This window comes from Pteropus medius, unplaced genomic scaffold (genome assembly GCF_902729225.1).
Source record: "Pteropus medius unplaced genomic scaffold, Ma_sr-lr_union100, whole genome shotgun sequence".
Lineage (NCBI taxonomy): Eukaryota > Metazoa > Chordata > Mammalia > Chiroptera > Pteropodidae > Pteropus > Pteropus medius.
In genome coordinates this window covers 28,541,724-28,560,404 of record NW_024349519.1, presented here as the reverse complement: position 1 = coordinate 28,560,404, position 18,681 = coordinate 28,541,724, and the positions used below count along the sequence as shown (strand labels likewise).

The 18,681-nt window shown below is 54.9% G+C and overlaps 1 protein-coding gene and 1 pseudogene across 1 annotated transcript; both read left to right on the top strand.

The window, feature by feature from the left end:
* Positions 1 to 1,561: 1,561 nt before the first annotated feature.
* ZSWIM4 (zinc finger SWIM-type containing 4) lies at positions 1,562 to 17,751 on the top strand. The gene is made up of 14 exons (XM_039882756.1): positions 1,562 to 1,929; positions 3,937 to 4,138; positions 5,474 to 5,830; positions 7,458 to 7,606; positions 7,720 to 7,870; positions 8,737 to 8,904; positions 9,514 to 9,861; positions 10,543 to 10,680; positions 11,028 to 11,282; positions 11,901 to 12,036; positions 13,196 to 13,350; positions 14,655 to 14,818; positions 16,225 to 16,306; positions 16,767 to 17,751. Exons 1-14 carry the CDS (start codon positions 1,777 to 1,779, stop codon positions 17,624 to 17,626), a joined length of 3,318 nt encoding a protein of 1,105 aa, XP_039738690.1. The 5' UTR covers positions 1,562 to 1,776; the 3' UTR covers positions 17,627 to 17,751.
* LOC120618694 (uncharacterized) lies at positions 12,892 to 13,010 on the top strand (annotated as a pseudogene).
* Positions 17,752 to 18,681: the final 930 nt, after the last annotated feature.

Below are 18,681 nucleotides of genomic sequence, written 5' to 3'. Positions count from 1 at the left end.
ATGCAAGTCGCATATTTAGCTTTAAATATCCTGATACCACATAGAATGGAACAGAATAGCATAGCATAAATATAGATAGCATAGCATAGAATAAAATGGAATGGAATGGGATAATAAAATAAAATGGGTGGAATTTTGTATTTTATTTAACCCAAATTTATTTAAAATATTATTTTAACATCTAATCAATATAGAAAATTTTGAGAAATTTTACTTTTTTTTTTTCCCCCCCAACTAAGTCTCTGAAACACACATTGACAGCACAGACCAATTCAGGCCAGCCGCATTTCAAGGACAAGGCCACTTGTGGCCAGGGATGACCATACTGGACAGTGCAGGTTGGAGAGAGTTTACTGAATGGTGGGTTGGGGACTGGCCAGAAAGTGCAGCTGTGAAACTGAAAATTCCTGGAAGGAGAAAGCTAGCGTTTCCATAGGGGGAGGGGCAGCAATGAGGCCACTTAGGGGCCAGCTTGGGTTTTTCCTGTTCTGTAGATCATTTCACCTGAATAGGAGCAAAGCATGAATTGGTTCACTCAACAAGTTATAGACTGAGTGACTGCTCTCCGCCTGGTGTTGTTCAGGTGCTGGTGGTACGGCAATGCACCAATTAGTCTCTTGGGGCTCATGGTAGGGAGGGAGAGACAGAAATTGAACAACTGCTGAAATAGAGAAATATAATGATAATGGAGAGAGGTATGGTGAAGGGAAAATGCAGGGCTCTCTACGGACAAGGAGTGGATAAAGACTATGGACGACTTCCAGGCCAAAGATGGGGCCTGGACAAACTGGGTCAGAAAAAATAATAAGAGGTAGTCATATTTGACATGTATTACATTGAACCTTATGAAATTGTCAGCAATTTCATATGACTCAGTGTAATATTTAGGGCATAGAATGGATTGCGGCTTCTTAGCTTGGGGCTCAAGGATGTACTTGAATTGAGCTCTATTTCAAGAGAGAGGCTCTACCAAGAGGCCTGTGATCTCCACGCATTCTAGTAAGAGGCCTGTGACCTCCCCACCCTTCAAAGAATCAAAACGACCCGGCACCTAGAGAGACTGAGAGTTTCTCGCGTCACGCAGCCCAGAGGAAGGAGGGGCTAAGCTGCTGCCTGGGGATCCAGCCGCTCTGTCTCGCTCCCCGGCAGAGCCGTGTTGATTGTCCCCTTGCGGCGCCCGGAAGCGACCCTCAGTAAACAAAGCCGTGTGTGGGCGCAGCTCCAGCTGCCCGGGGCGCGCTGTCCAGCCCAAGGGGGGCGGGGGAGGAATGTTGTGAATGAACCCAGAGCCCGCCCCGAAACTCTACATAAGGCCTGCGCCCCGGGGATTCTCCCTCTCTGATTGGCCTTCGGCACCGCTTGATTGACAGCGTGGCTCGCTGAGCGCTCTTATTGGGTCTCCGGAAAAAGAGGCAGTACATATAACGAATGAGCAGTGGCGACTTGGAGACGGGTCTGGCGGTGCCTCCAATGGCGGAGGAGGGTCTCGGAAGCTGACGGGGGGGCCAATGGGGACGGGACGGCGGGGGCGGGACGACGGCGGAGGATAAAGCGGCGGCCGAAGCAGCTTCATTGTTGTGAAGAATCTTAAAGGGGCCGCATCACCTGGCCGGCCCGGCGCGGGGCGGGGGTGGGAGCGGCGGGGGTCCGGGGGAGGCCGATCGCAGAGAAAGGACCGGAAGACGGGCAGGGGTCGCTGGAGCCGGCGAAGCGGAGCGGGCATCGGACCGACCCCCCCAACAGGCCCCGCCCCGGCCCCGGCCCCGGCCCGGCCGGATGGACCCCCCCGCGGCCAAGCGCAGCCGGGGCTGCCCCGCTGGACCGGAGGAGCGTGATGCCGGGGCCGGGGCTGTGCGCAGCCGGGGCCGGCCCGAGGCGCTGCTGGACCTTAGCGCCAAGCGAGTGGCGGAGAGCTGGGCCTTCGAGCAGGTGACCAAGGAGGAGGGGGGAGGGTCGCACCCCTAGCCCCCTCTCTGACATGCCTTCTCCTCCCGCTACCGGCCCCTAGCCTCCGGACCTGCCGCCATCAGAAATGCCCTCCAAGATCCTCAATCCTGCCCCGGGGCAGCCCCTTATACTCGCATTTCACTCCTTCAAACCCCATGACCCACCTTCATCCCTTCTCCGCCAGCGGTGCCCTCCAGCTCAGAAGACCCAGGGATGCCCTCACCACCCCAGATCCCAACTCTTGACACTTCCTTCTCCTCCCCATGGTCCTCTCACAACCTTGAGTATCCCTCTCCCCACCTCATCCTCATCCCCAAATTACGGCACCCCATTCAATCCTCACTCCTCTCTCCAACTCCTACAAGGCCCACTCATTGCTCCTGAAGACCTGCCCTCCCCTGTTCCTGTCCTCCAGATCTCTTCCCTCCACCCCCAATGGAGGACTCCCCCGTTTCCAGACATCTCAGTCTAAGACACCTTTTTATACTCTGCTAGCCTCCAGAACCCACCTGTCCCATGAGGAGCCCCCTCTCCAGATCTTTCCCTCAGGCCTGGTCTCCCACTCCCATCCCCAGAACCCCTGAGACCACCTCCCCCTGGGGCTACGAGCCCCTCCTGGCCGGCTGCAGGGATTACTCCAGTTTCAGGGTCCCCACCCAGATCCCCCACTACTCACCCTTCTCTCTCCCCACCCTAGCCATCCCCATCCTTCAAGAGGTGGGCAGCAGGATTGGGGTCTGGGTCTTGATGATGCCTAAACGAGTGCACCTGGAACCCCACCTCTGTGGCTTCTGAGGGTTCTGCCAGGATGCCCCAGTGCTGGGGCCCTGTACTTCCCCTTTCCCAGCCTCCCTATGGGTGCCCAAGCACCTGGAGATGTGGCCCACACCTGACCAAGCCTTCTGAGCCCTCAGTGGCTCTGCCCAGTTTTAGGGGGCTGTTCTTTGCCACTGGCCTCTCCACAGTTAGGGAGCTTGCTGAAACTGGTGGGTCTGGGCCAAGTGTAGATGGAGCAGGCTCTGATTCAGGGCCTGGAAAATCCCTCCTTAGTCATCTGCCAACTGTCCCCGAGGCCTGGGCCAGTCACTGGCCCTCCCACTTCCCCCTGAAACCCTGGGCTCTAGAGGGTCCCTCCCTGTCCCTTCATTGTGTGCGAGATGCCCAGAATGATCTTTAAACCATCTCCGGGGCTCCCACGTACCAGCCCTGGCCAGGCCGGGCACTAGGAAAGGTCTTGCCCCATAGAAGCTCATAGAATTTTCTGCAACCCTTTGGAGTTGTGGTTCTCCTTCCCACTCTGAGGAAACTGGGGCACAGAGACGTTGAGAAACTTGCCCAAAGTCACCCAGCCAGTGAGTAGCAAGCACAGATGAAACACAAGCTCAACCAGATCAGTTCATTGCCCAGAGCTCATGGGGGTGGCCGGGATCCCGCACCCTTCCTGAGTACCCTTGGACGCTGGGAAGAATCTCTCTTGGCAGTTGGAGCTCACCAGCTCTGGGACCCTGAACAAGTGAATTGAAGCCACGTCTGAGCTTCACATTCCTCAGGCTGCAAAATGGGGTAATGAGTATCATTAGGATTTTGTGAGAATTAAGGGAAATTGCATATATGAAGCATTTAGCCTAGTGTAGGCTAAAAAATGTCGTCTTGGTCACTCACTATTCTTATCACTTTTATCTTCCTTCCTCCTGCCTTCTCAAAGTCTGGGAGGTAAAACTACCTTACACCTGGACGCTGGGACCTGACATTGAGAAGGAAAGTGCAGAAAGTTCTACAACACTGACTATGGGCCTAGTGTTATTGTAAGCACTTCGTGTAGATTAATGCACATTTAATCATGTTCCCCAGGAGGCCGGTGCTGTTAACATCCCCATCTCACATAACCGAAGCTCAGAGAGGCAAGTCAACTTGCCTGTGGTCAAACAGCTTGTAAGTGGCAGAGCCAGGACTCAAGCTGGGGTTCTAATCCACCGGCCCTTCTTGCAGGTCGAGGAGCGGTTCTCTCGGGTGCCAGAGCCAGTCCAAAAGCGCATTGTGTTCTGGTCATTTCCACGCAGCGAACGGGAGATATGTATGTACTCATCGCTGGGCTACCAGCCCCCAGAAGGCGAGCATGATGCCCGGGTGCCTTTCACCCGTGGGTTGCACTTGCTGCAGAGCGGGGCTGTTGACCGCGTGCTCCAAGTAGGTGAGTGCGTGTCCCCACCCCTGCCAGGGAGGCCAGGAGACCCAGAGCAGGCTTGGAGGAAGGCCTGGCCGGGGGAAGGTTCTAGATCCCTGGGGAGGGTTGGACACGATATTGTGAGCTAAAGAACAGGGGTGTGCCTAGACCTCAGGCAGCAGGCTGAGATGGTGGATTAGGGCGAGTGGGGGGACGGGTGGTTTCTTAGCTCAGACAACTTAGTTGGAGAGTGGGGAAGAGGTGGTGAGACGGGGAGGAAGACAGGACCAAGGCCGCATCAAGGAACAGCTGTAAACGGGAAATCAGAGGAGGTTCCAGACCTCAGGCAGAGAGACCCAGTGAGGCGTTGGAGCTGAGGTTTAGGGCTAGAGGTAAGAATGATCCTAGACCTCAGGCAGAGAGACTTAAGTGGAGGTTGGGATCAGAGATTTAGGGATAGTCTCAGACCTAAGGCAATGAGCATCGGGTGAGAGTCGAGGGTAGAAGTTTAGGACCAGCTGTGAGGAGTGGTCTTAGACCTCAGGGAGCGACATCCAGGGAAGGGGAGGGGCTGAGGTTTAAAGCTAGAGGTGAAAGATAATTCTAGACCTCAGGCAGTGGGGCTCAGAAGGGGTCCAGCAGAAGCTGAGCCAGAAAACAGGTGAGCTCTGGAACACCACACCTCCATGGGGGCAGGTCACATCCCCCAGCTGGAGGCAGGGGCTTGACCTCCCTGAACCCTGTCAGCCTGGGGGCCCCGTTGCCTGGACATGGCCCAGCTGGCCACAGGCTCGGCCACCTCCAGCCGGTATGAGGAAGCCACTGTCTCCCCGCATGACGCAGCATGGGCTGGCTGGGGCCTGAGCTGCCCAACCAGTTGGATGAGCCTGGCATCTGGGCTCCCCAGGGGCCAGGGAGGGGCAAGGGGTGATGGGGTAACTTGGCCTCTGGCCTACCACATCAGCCCCTCACCTCCAAGTGTTACAGGCCTTTGGCATGTTCCCATAAAGTTAGAGGGCATCCAGACCCTGGGCTGTATCCATGGTAACTCAAGGGCTGAGAAAACCATCTTTGACATTATTTTAATATTATTCATACTTTTGTTTATTTAGGACTTACTGTATACCAACAGTGTTCTAAGCTCTTGCAAACTATTAACTCATTTAATCCTCATTACAAACATATGAGGAGGACGTTACTGTTTATTCCCATTTGACAGATAGGGAACTGAGGCACAGAGAGGGTAAGTGATTTGTACTAGGTTACTCAGCTGGCATTTGCACCCAAGTCTGGCTGTGCACCGTGGACGAGTACCGCCGTCCCTGGGGTGATACAGCAGCGATGGTTTGGTTTTTGTTTTAGGGTTTCATCTGAGCGGTAACATCCGGGAACCAGGAGGCCCTGGAGAGCCCGAGCGCCTCTACCATGTCTCCATCAGCTTTGACCGCTGCAAGATCACATCTGTGAGCTGTGGTTGTGACAATAGAGACCTCTTCTACTGTGCCCACGTGGTGGCCCTGTCGCTGTACAGAATTCGACATGCCCGCCAGGTAGAGCTGCGGCTGCCCATCTCTGAGACACTCTCCCAGATGAACCGGGACCAGCTGCAGAAGTTCGTGCAGTACCTCATCAGCGCACACCACACCGAGGTGCTGCCCACTGCCCAGCGCTTGGCAGACGAGATCCTCCTCCTGGGCTCCGAGATCAATCTGGTGCACGGTGAGGGTGCCCAGGGGTCCGATGGGGGCAATGAGGCCCCAGCGCACAGCCACATCACTTGTCGTGGAACCGGCAATTGTCTTGGAATTCTTGGGTCCCCTTGACCCATGAGCAGGGGTGGGGGCAGTACCATCACCTAAGGTCAAAGTCTCACGCCTACTAGGTGGAAGATCCTGAATGGCCATGGGCAGATGAATGGTGGAAATCAGCCAGTGGGGAGAATGAGAGTTGACGGAACAGTAGGACGTCAGGCCCCAGGGCCAAGGGTGTCCCAAGATCCCAGGGACGGACCTGCTTGTGTGGGTAGAGGGCATGAAAAGCACGTGGGTGTCAGGAGTGGGTGCTGGTGGGAGATAGACTAGGAGGTGTTACGAGCTCTGGGAAGGTTTGGGGCTACAGTCGCCTAACTATAATGGTGGGGAGAATGGAGCAGGATGAGGGGTGGATAGATGGATGAGTAGTAGGTACAGACATGGATGGATAATTGAGGGTAAGGGTGGGTGGATACAGAAGGTGTTCAGGATAGGGAGCTGAGTGAACTGATGGTGCGGAATACCAGATGGGGTGAGTGGATGGGTGATTAACTAAGATGGTAGGTAAATGGGGAATTGGTGGCAATTGAAGGTGGGGGTGGGTAGGATGGGCTGTAACTGAGGGGGCTGAGGTACATTGATGGTGGTGGACAGATGGGGTTGGTAGAAAACTGGAAGGACCAATGGGTACATGGATTGGGGATGAGTTGGTGGGTGCATGGAATGTTTGTATGTGTGGACTGACATGGTGGACGGATTAAGTGGGTGAATGTTTTGTGTAGGACAGATGGGTGGACTAATGGGGTGGTAAGTGTTTTGGGAGACATGAATGGATGGTTTGATGGGGGAAGTATAGATGGAAAGTTGAGGTTAGTTGGGTGGATGGATAGTGCAGTTGTGTGGATCAACAGATGAATAGATTGGTGGGTATTTTGAGTGGTTGGTACAAATGAGTTGAAAAACAAATGGGGGTGGGTAGTTAGATGGATGAATCAGTGGCATGGGTATAATAGATGAGCAGATCGAAGTTAGATAGGGCAGGTGATGAACTAATGGGATAGGTAAGTATGCTACGAGTTATGGATGTGTGGATGGGTAGATGCATGGCATGACATGGGGAGTAAATAGACAGTCGAGTGGTCTGGTTGGTTGGGTGGGTGATGTTTTGGGTGGCATGGATGTATGAGTAGAAGGACAGGTGATGTTTCAGGTGGGATGGATGATCTAGTGATGTTTTGAACAAGTTGAATAGTTGGGTTGATGAATGGGTAGGTGGCATTTTGCATGAGATGGATGAATGGAAGGATGGATGGGTGAATGGACAGATTGGTGGGTGGTTTCTCAGGTAAGATGGATGAATGAGTGAATGAGCTAGTGATGTTTTGGGTGGGAAGGATGGATAGATGGATAGATAGGTAAGTGACATTTTAAATGGGACGATGGTCAGACGGATGGTGCATGGATACGTGGCTTTTCATAGATGGATGATGGATGGAACTTTGGGATGGGTCGAGTGGTTTGGAGGACCGAATGATGGCAGGGGCAGAGGCCCCCTCTCCCCAACTACAGCCTCAGCTTTTCCTCACTCCCTACAGGTGCCCCAGACCCCACAGCGGGTGCAGGCATTGAGGATGCCAACTGTTGGCACCTGGACGAGGAGCAGATCCAGGAGCAGGTGAAGCAGCTGCTGTCCAATGGCGGCTACTACGGTGCCAGCCAGCAGCTGCGCTCCATGTTTTGCAAGGTGCTGCATGGGCATAGCATACACAGCGGGGCATGCACAGCAGGGCTGCGGTGGGGCTGAAAGGCCCTGGTGCCGGCGCCCTGCCACATCCTCATCACCCCAATCGCACACAGGTACGGGAGATGCTGCGGATGCGGGACTCCAATGGGGCACGCATGCTGATCCTCATGACCGAGCAGTTTCTGCAGGACCCACGCCTGGCCCTGTGGCGGCAGCAGGGCGCTGGCATGACAGACAAGTGCCGGCAGCTGTGGGATGAGCTGGGTAAGGCCCAGGCCTGGAGATGGGCGGGCACCAGGGTTCCAGCATCCAGTCTTGTCCTCCCTGAGATTAGGGTCTGGCCCCTGAGTCCTTCTTCCATTCATTAGCACCTCCAGTACGAGGCATTCACTGTCCAGATTGCTGGAGCTACAGCAAGAAACAGATTTAAATACCTGCTCTCGTGGAGTTGACACCTGGTAAGGGAAACAGATAAGAAAATACTACAAACCCATCAGACCAGGGGTTGACACACCTTTTCCACAGGAACCAGATAGTCAAATAGTTTCGGCTTCGCAGGCCATTTGGTCTCTGTCATGACTCCTCAGTTTTGCCCGTTGCAGCGGAAAAGCAGCCATAGACACATGTAACTGAATGGATGTGGCAGTACACCCATAGAATCACTTACAGACATTATTTATTTATTTATTTGACGTTCATAAAATGTTCACAAGTCACAAAACATTCTTATTTCCCCCCCCACCCCATTCAAAATGTAAAAATAAATCTTAGCTGGCAGGCAGTTCAAAAAGAGGGTGGATTTTCACCAGGGGCTGACCTCTGTGATACATGGTGATAAGCACGATGGGTTAAAAAAAGACGAGTTTGGCGGCCTGGCTTTGAATTCTGCTTCTGACTTCTCAGCTGTGTGACCTTGAGGCAGTAACTTCACCTCTCTATGCCTCGGTTTTCTTACCTGTAAAGCGAAGAGACCATTAGTTGTAACCTCAGAGGCCCAAGGTGAGGGTGAAGCAGAGGGTAGTGCCCAGCAGTGGTAGTCACACCAGACAGGTATGCTTCTACTATTGACATTTGACATAAATGTTGACTCGTCTCCATGCCCATGTTCACTGCCCTCCCTCCCTCCTCAGGGGCCCTGTGGGTGTGCGTTGTCCTGAGCCCCCACTGCAAACCAGAGGAGCAGGCAAGCTGGCTCCAGCTGCTTGACAAGTGGGACAAGCTGGACGTGTGCCCACTGGAAGAAGGCAACTACTCTTTTGACGGGCCCAGCCTGCAGCCCACCATGGCCCTCAGCCCAGGTAAGAAAGGGATCCCTGCCATCTCCCCAAAAAGCATCACTTCTGCTGGTGGCCCAATCTCCCCATCATGGTGCTCTGGGGGAGAGCAAAGGGGGCCCCAGCCCTTGCCTGTCCTCCCAACCAGGAGGGAGCGAGTGCCCAGGGCAGGGCAGTGGGCAGCCCAAGAGACAGTGAAGCGAAATGCTTAAGACACCTGTAGTTCTGAGCTGGTCTCCTGACTCAGCCTTCTCTTGGCAATGGAGGCACGGGTAGGGGGAACAGAGAGAAAGAAAAAGAAAGATATTGAGAAGAGAGAGGCAGAAATAGAAGGAAAGAAACAGGAGAAGAGAAGGAAGAAGGGGGACTAGGGAGAGAGATAAAGAGAAAAAAAGGAATAGAATGTGGGGCGGAGGAGAATGGACAGACAGTTATTGTCTACCTGTAGGAGGGGCTATAGTAGCTCACCCAACACACGCTCACATTCACATGAACCTTTAAAAGCTGCTGTAAGGATTTGGGGAAATGATGTATGTCCATCAATACACCCAGAGTCTAGCCCCAAGCCAGCACTCAGTGCGGGGAACTGGCCATGAACCAACTGCTAGGCCGGGTTGGACACCTCTCCCACAGGCCCGGAGGAGGAGGAGGTGGTGGCTGCAAGTTCCCGCCACACCGTGTTTGGCCGAGCCCTACAGGCTGGGTTGCTGCATTGGAGTGACACTCACCTGCAGAGGATCCTGGCCAGTGACTGCTATGGCCCCAGCCTCACAGGCCACATGGGCAGCGACAAGCTGACGTTCGACCCCCAGGGTCGCCCCCTCTGGCTTGGGGAGCCATTCCCCACTGCTTGTGCCCGTGTGGACACCCTGCGTGCTCATGGATACCCCCGCCAGGCCTTGAGGCTAGCAGGTGCCATAATCAACACACTTCGGCTACAGCGGCGGCACCAGCTTGAGAGCTACAAGCAGCAGAAAAAAGGTGGGCACTAATGTTATCATTGGGTCCTGGGAGCTGCAGATGTAGATGCCAACTACTGGGGGCTATGACAACCCAAGCAGTCTGTGGGTACCACTTGGGGTCCCATCAGGAAAACCGAACCACTCTAGGTGTCTTGAGCAGAAAAGATTTAATACAGGGGATTGAGGCTCACAAAACCATTGGAAGTGCTGCAGGATTGAAAGTCATAGAAGCCACTGCTTGAGTTCAAGAACTTGAACTTCAGAAGCACAGTAAGCACAGCAGCCTGCAGCCTCCACTGGGGTAGTTCTCAAAAGGACAGATAGAAGGAACAGCGTGGACAGGCGCCCAGAGGCAAGAGAGAACACAGCTCGTGGGAGATTGGAGGATGGACTGCCACGTGGGGTGGGTGGGTGACTACCATGGGGCCCTGAAAGCTGGTCGGGCTTGAGCGATTTGGGCGGGATTAAAGGTTATGAAGAGGGAATGATACTGTTTGGATGTTTTAGAAAGTGCCCAGTTTCCTCTGGGTGTCCTGCCAGGCCTGGGTGCGGCTGTGGGACAGGAGGCTAGGGCTGTAGAGGGGAGAAGATGGCCACGGGGGGTGGGGGGCAGGTGGTGGGCTGGGGGTTCAGGGAGAGGAAGTCCCCTCTAGGGGCTTGGGAGGGTGGTTGGGCATTGAGCTCCACTTCCCACCTGCAGAGCTGCTACAGAAGGGCTCTACCTGCATCACCAACATGGAAGGATGGGTGGGCCACCCCTTGGACCCCATTGGCTGCCTCTGTAGGGCTCTCCTGGAGGCCTGTCGCCTGGAGGAGGAGACCCTCGCCCTTTATCCAGGTACAAACACTGGGGACCCCATGAGGAGGTGCGGTGATCCCCACCCCCTTGGCCAAGCCCCCTGACTTAGTACCCCTAGAAAATGAGGCTCTACCTTTACCCTTGCCACCGCCTTCCTCCCCACCACCCCTGCCAATGCCAGGAGCCAATAGGCTTAGCTTCTGAAAGTGAGGCCTCCGTAGATCTATCTGCTACTTGAAGATGGGCCCCACCCCCTGGTCAGTGCTGGGAGTAGCTGGGCTCCCTGTATACCCCAACCTCCCAGTCTCCATGCTTGGGGTCAAGGGCCATTAGGGTCCCGGAAATGGAGGTCCCCCTCCAGGATCTTTGGTGCCGGTCTCCCACAGACTCAGGCTCCGAGAAGCGGAAGGCGGCCTACCAGCACGTGCTGGTGCCTGGGAGCCCTGGGGAGTCCTACTTGGCGCTGGCGCTGGAGGTGGCACTTCTGGGCCTGGGACAGCAGCGGGCCCTGCCCGAGGGGTTGTATGCCCAGGACAAAGTGGTGCGGAATGAGGAGCAGCTGCTGGCGCTGCTGGAAGAGGTGGAGCTGGACGAGCGGCTTGTGCAGGTGATGCGCAAGCAGGCAGGGCTGCTTTTGGAAGGTGAGCTCCCTCCCCTAGGCCTGGGTGTTCTTGAAAATAGGGTCCTACCCCTGGTTTAAGTTAGACTGGTTGCCGCTGTATTCGGAGGCTCCGCCCCCAACCCTCCCTTTCAGTCTTTACCTGAGCATTTCCTAAAAGGTGAGATCCAGCCTTTTGTCCCGCCCCCTAGCAAATTCTGGTGGCCAATAACAGCTGCGAGTGCTTAGGCCCCTCCCCCTGCTTACCTGGAAGCCAATGAGCCTAGTCGTTGAGGCCCAGCTGTACTTTATTGGCTCTGCCCGTGGTCCTTCTTTTTGAGGCCCAGCTCTCTACTGCAGCCGGGAGCCAGCTTGGCCCCGCCCCTAATCAGGTGCAGCCCCCACCTCCATGACCTCACCCTGCATCTGAGTCCTGTCCCCGACCCAGTGGTAACCAGGGGCTCCTCGTTGTGAATTTACAGAGTTTTTCTGTCTCAGCCCTGTTCCCCCAAGGCCGGGACCTCTTCAGCCCTAGTCCCAGCCACTCTATCCTGGGGTCTGCCCATCCCCCACTCAGCCTGGGTTCTGGGAAGATCTGGGGAGGGGAAGAAACACAGAAGCAAGCCCACACCTGGGGGCTGAGCTCAGGCTGACCCTGCAGGGGGTCCCTTCAGCGGCTTCGGTGAGGTGCTGTTCCGGGAGAGCGTGCCCATGCACACCTGTGCCCGTTACCTGTTCACCGCACTGCTGCCCCACGACCCCGACCTGGCCTACCGCCTAGCATTGCGAGCCATGAGGTGAGGACAGGCAGATAGCTGGGGACTCCTCTCAGTCAGGATTGGGGGGTGGGAGGTATGCTCACAACACCATCCTCCCGCCGGAACTCACAGCTGGTTAATTTAATTCCCATGCTGGCATTCCCGGCTGCCCTGTGCTCTTGATTATTAAATATAAATGTGTAATTTCTCTAGCATTCTTGGTCCTATTGAAACATTTTAGTATACAAAAATACTGCAGTGTTAATACCCAAGTGAAAACCCATCCTGTGTATGCTCATCATTACGATCAGTGATACAGTTTTGAAAAATAAACTATCATGCCCTTCAAAAAAACATATACGTATGAATGTGTAATATTATTTTGAATTTGAGAGACATCTACGTGGCACAGAAGTCAGAGTATTTTCTTAGGCCGGTTTGTCCCAACCTACCAAATCTCTCTTGGGGCAAGCAATGTTCCCGCTTTCTTATCTATCCTGCAAGAGTCGAGATTTCTGCAAACCTATAATCTGGAAACTGAAAGTCGGTCTTCCTTTTACATAGATGATACATCTATACCTATTCTTTGCACCTTGTTTTCATTTGTACCTTGTATCTTAAAGGCTTGGTTGTATTACATGGTACACAAACCACTGTAAGGATGCATTATAAAAGAACCAATCTGGAGCCATTGCAAACACACACACACACACACACACACACACACACACACCCCTTACAATAAAATACCTTATTTCCCACAGTACACCAGCAGATTGCAGAAGCAGAATTTTTTAAGGCCCTCTCAGGATACAAATAATCCCATCATCTCTATCAGCCACATGGCCTTTGGTGCACGAATAGAGCATCGTGATGGGCATAAACAACACTGCAGCCTACGGCCATGCCACCCTGAACAAGCCCAATCTTGTCTGATCTTGGAAGCTAAGCAGGGTCGGGCCTGGTTAGTACTTGGATAGGAGACCACCTAGGAAGACTAAGTGCTTTAGGTGTAAAAGAAAAAAACAAAAAAACTGCAGTGAACATCTTGCATACATGTCGTCTTCCGTTTTTCTAGGTCCTCAGGCTGTGCTGGCCCAAGGGGAGGCATTGGCTGAGGCAGGAAACGTCTCTCTCCTAGGGAGGATGGAGACTCCAGCCTCACCTCACTGTGGGTTTGCTTCTTCCTACACCCCAGGCTGCCTGTACTGGAGACAGTGCTTCCAGCTGGAGAGCCTCACCCCAACCCATTGGACTCCGTCATGAGTAACCACTTCCCCCGCTGGTTCATCCTGGGCCATCTGGAGACCCGCCAGTGTGAGCTGGCCTCCGCCATGCTGACTGCTGCCAAGGGTGAGGATGGTACTGCCCCCGTCCCCCAGTCCTCCTCCTCTGCCTTCTCCCTCCTTCTCTGCCTTCTCCCTCCTTTCCTTTGTCTCCCTCCTTTTGTCCTTTTACTAAATTCTACCAGTTTTCCTGGAGCACTTTCTAGATGGACCAGGCACTGTGGTAGGTCTTAAGGATGCCGCAGTAGACAAAACGGACCCAAGTCCTGTGGTGTTACATTCTAGTGGGGGCAGACAGACAATAAATAAGGTAAGGGAGATAGTTATGTGGTAAGTGAGAAGGTTACAAGTGCAATGAAGGGGGATAAATCAGGTTGACATTTCAGCCAAGACGTGAAAGTGCAGACAGCCATGCCAACATCTGGTGTCTTAGCTCGAGCTGCCATCACAAAATGCCACAGATTGGGTGGCTTAAACAACAGAAATTTATTTTCTCATAGTACTAGAGGCTGGAAGTCCAAGATCAGGGTGCCAGCATGGTCCGTTCCTAGTGAGGACTCTCTTCTGGTGTTCAGACAACTGCCTTCTCACTGTGTCCTCACATGGCAGAGAAAGAGAGAGCTCGGGTCTCTACTAAGAAGGGCACTAAACCCATCATGGGGGCCCCACCCTCGTGACCTCCACTAAACCTAATTGCCTCCCAAAGGCCCCACCTCCAGATACCATCACGTTGAGAGTTAGGGCTTTAACATAGAATTTGGAGGAATACAGTTAAGTCCTTAGCATCTGAGAAGAGTATTCCAGGTAGAGGGAACAGCCAGTGCAAAGGCCCTGAGGCTGGACTGTGCCTAGTTGTTTGAGGAACAGAGTAGGCTGATGTGGCTGGATAGGAGTGATGGAGAATTGTAGGATCCGGGCCAGTGATAATAGTGACAATAGCTAACATTTGTGTAGCTTTTGCCACGTTAGGCCTTTACAAGTATGGGCTCACCACGGCCCTGTGAGACAGACACCACTGTATTAGTATTACCCATTGCACAGATGGGGCAGCCAAGGCAGAGAGTTAAAGTGACTTGCTCAGGGTCAAACAACTAGTGAGTGACAAGGTGGGAGTTTGAACCCTGGCATACTGGCTCCCCATGCCCTTGACTGTTAGGCGTCCAGTGGGTCCCTACGTGGCTTCCTCCCACTGGAGGTGAACCAGTTGAGAGTGCTGAGTGTTCTAGATCTTCACAGAATCATTGCCAGGTGCATGTCCCTCTGCACACAGACCTGTGCCCCTGTGTGGAGGAACCTGCATGAACAGGTCAGGCAGTGACAGGGGCTAGTGCCTGATGTGCCAGTGGTGCCTCTGTTCCTCCCCCACTCCAGGAGACCCCAAGTGGCTGCATGCAGTATTGGGCTCCATCCAGCAGAATATCCACTCTCCAGCCCTGCTCTTCAAACTGGCGCAGGATGCCTGCAAGACGGCCACCCCAGCCAGCGCACCACCAGACACCACCCTGCTGGGCATTGCGCTGGAGCTGGGCCTGCAGGTGGGGGCCCCCAGGAGGATGGGAGAGGGCAATGCCGCCTGTGGGCGGGGCCTGAGAGTGAGTGAGACCTCTGAGGCAGGGGCACAGAGCAGCAGAGTCAGTAAGTCCTGAGAGTGAGCAAATGAGGTTATCACTGGGTGTGAGTCTGTGAATGAGGGACTCAGTGGCAGAGTCTGAAAGTGAGAATCTGGGGGTGTGGCTGAGGCCAGGGAGGAGGGTCATGGAGCCTGCAGGTGAAAGAGTGGGCCACAAGAGGGAGCAGGACCTAGGGCTTCTGGCCTTGGAAATGGGGCCTGGGGCTGGTGGACTTACAGTTTAGGACTACAGGCAGGCAGAGTCAAATCTGGTGGGGTGGGGCAAAGCCTGCCAATAAGTAGCTTCTTTGGAGGCAGGGCCTGTAGGGGAATCCAGCCTAGAGGGACCAGTCGCTGTTGAGGGGCGGGCTTGGGGAGACAGTCTTGAAGGTGATGAGCCACCTCTGGGGGTGGGGGAGGTCTGTGGTTGAAAGTCTTGGGGGCGGGTCCTGCGGGTGAGTGTCCAGTCTTGCCAGGGCAAGGCAGAGATCCTCCTGCATGGGTTCAGCCTGTAGTTGAGGAACCAACTGTAGGGTGTGGCATGTGGAAGGGGCAGGGCTTCAGAGGGCAGCCCAAGTGAAATATGAGGATAAAGAACAGCCTGGGGCTGGCTTGCTGGGTGGGGTGGGTCCCTCACAGGTAGAACTAGTAAGCAGGGGCCCTCGGACAGAATTAGCCAAAACACAGTCATTAGCACACTGTGTCCCTCCAACTTCCTGTGGTGGGTGGAGCCATTAGAGGAATGTTGGGGGGAGGGTGGCGGGACAAGAGCAGAGGTTTGAAGAGGAGACCCTCTGCTTAGGAGCTTCCAGAAGGCAAGATCCACCAGATAGGACTGGGGAAGGGTCCTGGGGTAGAGGCAAGCGAGGATGGTGCTTATAGAGGTGGGGCGTCTAGGGCGGGTGTTCTGTTGGGGGCTACAGAGGGGAATCTGCTGACATGAAGCGTAGAAGTTTCTGGAGAGAAGGGACAGATTGGCTTATTATTTAGAGTAGGATCCACAGAGCCTCAGAATAACACCAACTACGGCAGTAATACTAATGGCTGATGTTAGCTGAGCACTTTGAGGCGACAGGCACTGTGCAAAGAGTTTTACTACATAATTTCATTCAATTCTCACAACCCTGTGAGGTAGATACGATTTTTACCCCCATTTTACAGATGAGGAAACTGAGGCCCAGAGAGATGAGGCCACTTGCCCAGGTCGTATGGCTTATTGACTCAGCCCTTACCTTCCAAATCTCCCTGGGCCCATCAGGATCCCTGACATCCCTCCCTCTGCCTGCCCAAGGTTTTGGGTAACTCCCTTCTCTCCCCCTTCCCACCCTGCAGGTGATGCGGATGACTCTGAGCACCATGACCTGGCGGCGAAGGGAGATGGTACGCTGGCTGGTCAGCTGTGCCACAGAGATCGGTGAGAGCTCCCTAGGGGACCCACCACCCATCTCCCCGTGGTATCAGGAGGGCACAGAGAGAAGCAGAGACTTTTCTCTGGCCTCATCCTGTGCTCAGGGCTAGGCCGAGAGGGAATGTCAGGCAGATGGGTGGCGGTGGGGACCATGATGGACAAAAGCTCGGAGTCTGGCCACGTTAAAGTGGCTTGGAAAAGGGCCACTGGCACCAAAGCTTAACCTCTACACACACGCCTGCATGCACGTGCACGTGTACACACACACACACACACACAGAGTTCCCACCCAGTCCTGCTGCCTCCTGCTCCTGCTCCTTTGGAAGGGTAACACAGGGGGTGAGACAAAGGGGATGTGTCTTCAGCCCTGGCTTCTGGGGATGGTAGTGTAGGGAATAAACCCTTGGATGCACATCCGTATCCCTGCCCCCTATCCTGACCAATGTCACCCACTCATGTTCCCTAGGCCCACAAGCCCTGATGAACATCATGCAAAACTGGTACTCCTTATTCACGCCAGTGGAAGCGGCTACCATTGTGGCAGTGACAAGCACCACTCATGCCACGCTGCTGCGCCTGCAGCTTGATGCGCCCCGGCGGGAGGAGCTCTGGGCCTGCGCCCGCACCCTGGCCCTGCAGTGCGCCATGAAAGACCCGCAGAACTGCGCCTTGCCCGCGCTCACCCTGTGTGAGAAGAACCATGCAGCCTTCGAGGCGGCCTACCAGATAGTGCTGGATGCGGCTGCCGGTGGCCTGGGCCATGCCCACCTCTTCACCGTGGCCCGCTACATGGAGCACCGTGGCCTGCCACTGCGGGCCTACAAGCTGGCCACGCTGGCCCTGGCTCAGCTCAGCATCGCCTTCAACCAGGACAGCCATCCCGCTGTCAATGATGTGCTCTGGGCCTGCTCCCTCAGCCACTCCCTAGGCCGGCACGAGCTCTCTGCCATTGTCCCGCTCATCATCCGGAGCATCCACTGTGCCCCCATGCTCTCTGACATCCTGCGCCGCTGGACCCTCTCAGCGCCTGGCCTGGGTCCCCTAGGGGCCCGCCGGGCGGCCAAGCCAATGGGCACTGACCGGGCGCCGCTCTGCCAACTCCTAGACGCTGCAGTGGCAGCCTACATCAACACCAGCCACTCCCGCCTCACGCACATCAGCCCACGGCACTACGGTGACTTCATTGAGTTCCTGGGCAAGGCCCGCGAGACTTTCCTTCTGGCACCTGATGGGCACCTTCAGTTTGCCCAGTTTTTAGAGAACCTCAAACAAACCTACAAAGGCAAGAAGAAGCTCATGCTGTTGGTGCGGGAACGTTTTGGCTGAGGGGCAGCAGGCAGGTGGTGGGAGGGGTCCCCCATTGCCCCTGCCTCTGTGGCACCCATTCTGCATCAGGGGCCTGGACTGGAGGCCCATGTGACATCTCAGTATTAAGTCAGGGAAGAAGCCCAGCTGGAGCTAGGTGGTCTTGCTTGCCGTCCCCCCAACCCAGCTAGATGTGGGGGAGTGGTGTCCTGTCACATGCGTGCCTAGGAGTGTGCGAACGACTGCGAGATGTGAGGATCAGAAGCCATACCACCACCCAGAGCACTGGAAAGGGGTGTGCGCTTGGGTAGCAGTTATGACCCTGCCTTGTGTACCCCAAAAGCAATAGGCAGACTACCCCTTCCCAAACTCACAGGCCTGATGTGGGCTCCAGGAGAGCTGGGAGGCAGGACTTTCCCTAACCAGCTCTCAAAGTCAATGTAGCAAACCCTCCTGGTGCCCCACTCTGGGTGCCCATGGGACTTGTGTTAGGGTATCTAAATCTCCTTTCGTACCCTCCCCTCACTGCCTCAGGGGCCCCCTTCCACAGTCCTGTACCCGCTCCAGGCTGTCCAGCTGGGACCAATGGTTCTCCCCCTACTGAAGGATTTGAAGAGGCCTCAGGCCTTGGCCACATACCTCACCCCCCACCTGGTCAGGACTCCCATTCCTGTGGGTGCCAGGGTCTCGGGGCAGGCTGGGGGGGCCATTGCTGTCCCTTCCCCCTACCTGCTAGTCACTGGACATACAACTCAGGAACCGAGCCAGGCTCACGCTGTCCTCCAAACCCGGTGTCAGGGGAGACAAGCACGAGTGAGCCAGGGACCCACGTCCCCAATCTGGAAAGGAAAGAGGCTGGCATGTGGGCATTTTCTGGCTCTGTCTTGTCTCTCCCTTTCTCCTCCTCCTCCCTGCTCTGCCCCTTCACCTTACTCTCCCTTTCCACGTTTCTCTCAATTTAACCTGCTTTTCTATTTGCATCTCTTAAGTCTCAGCTGCTGTCTCTTTGGCCTCCCCACCCCCACATCCCTCTATCTTTTCCCTTCTTGTGATTAAGGACAAAAGATCACATCATT

Excerpts from the sequence above, each read along its gene's own strand:
- ZSWIM4 (XM_039882756.1), top strand. The coding sequence starts at position 1,777 with ATGGACCCCCCCGCGGCCAAGCGCAGCCGGGGCTGCCCCGCTGGACCG. Across the intron at positions 8,905-9,513 it reads CACCATGGCCCTCAGCCCAG|GCCCGGAGGAGGAGGAGGTG; the intron begins GTAAGAAAGGGA and ends CCTCTCCCACAG. Across the intron at positions 9,862-10,542 it reads CTACAAGCAGCAGAAAAAAG|AGCTGCTACAGAAGGGCTCT; the intron begins GTGGGCACTAAT and ends TCCCACCTGCAG.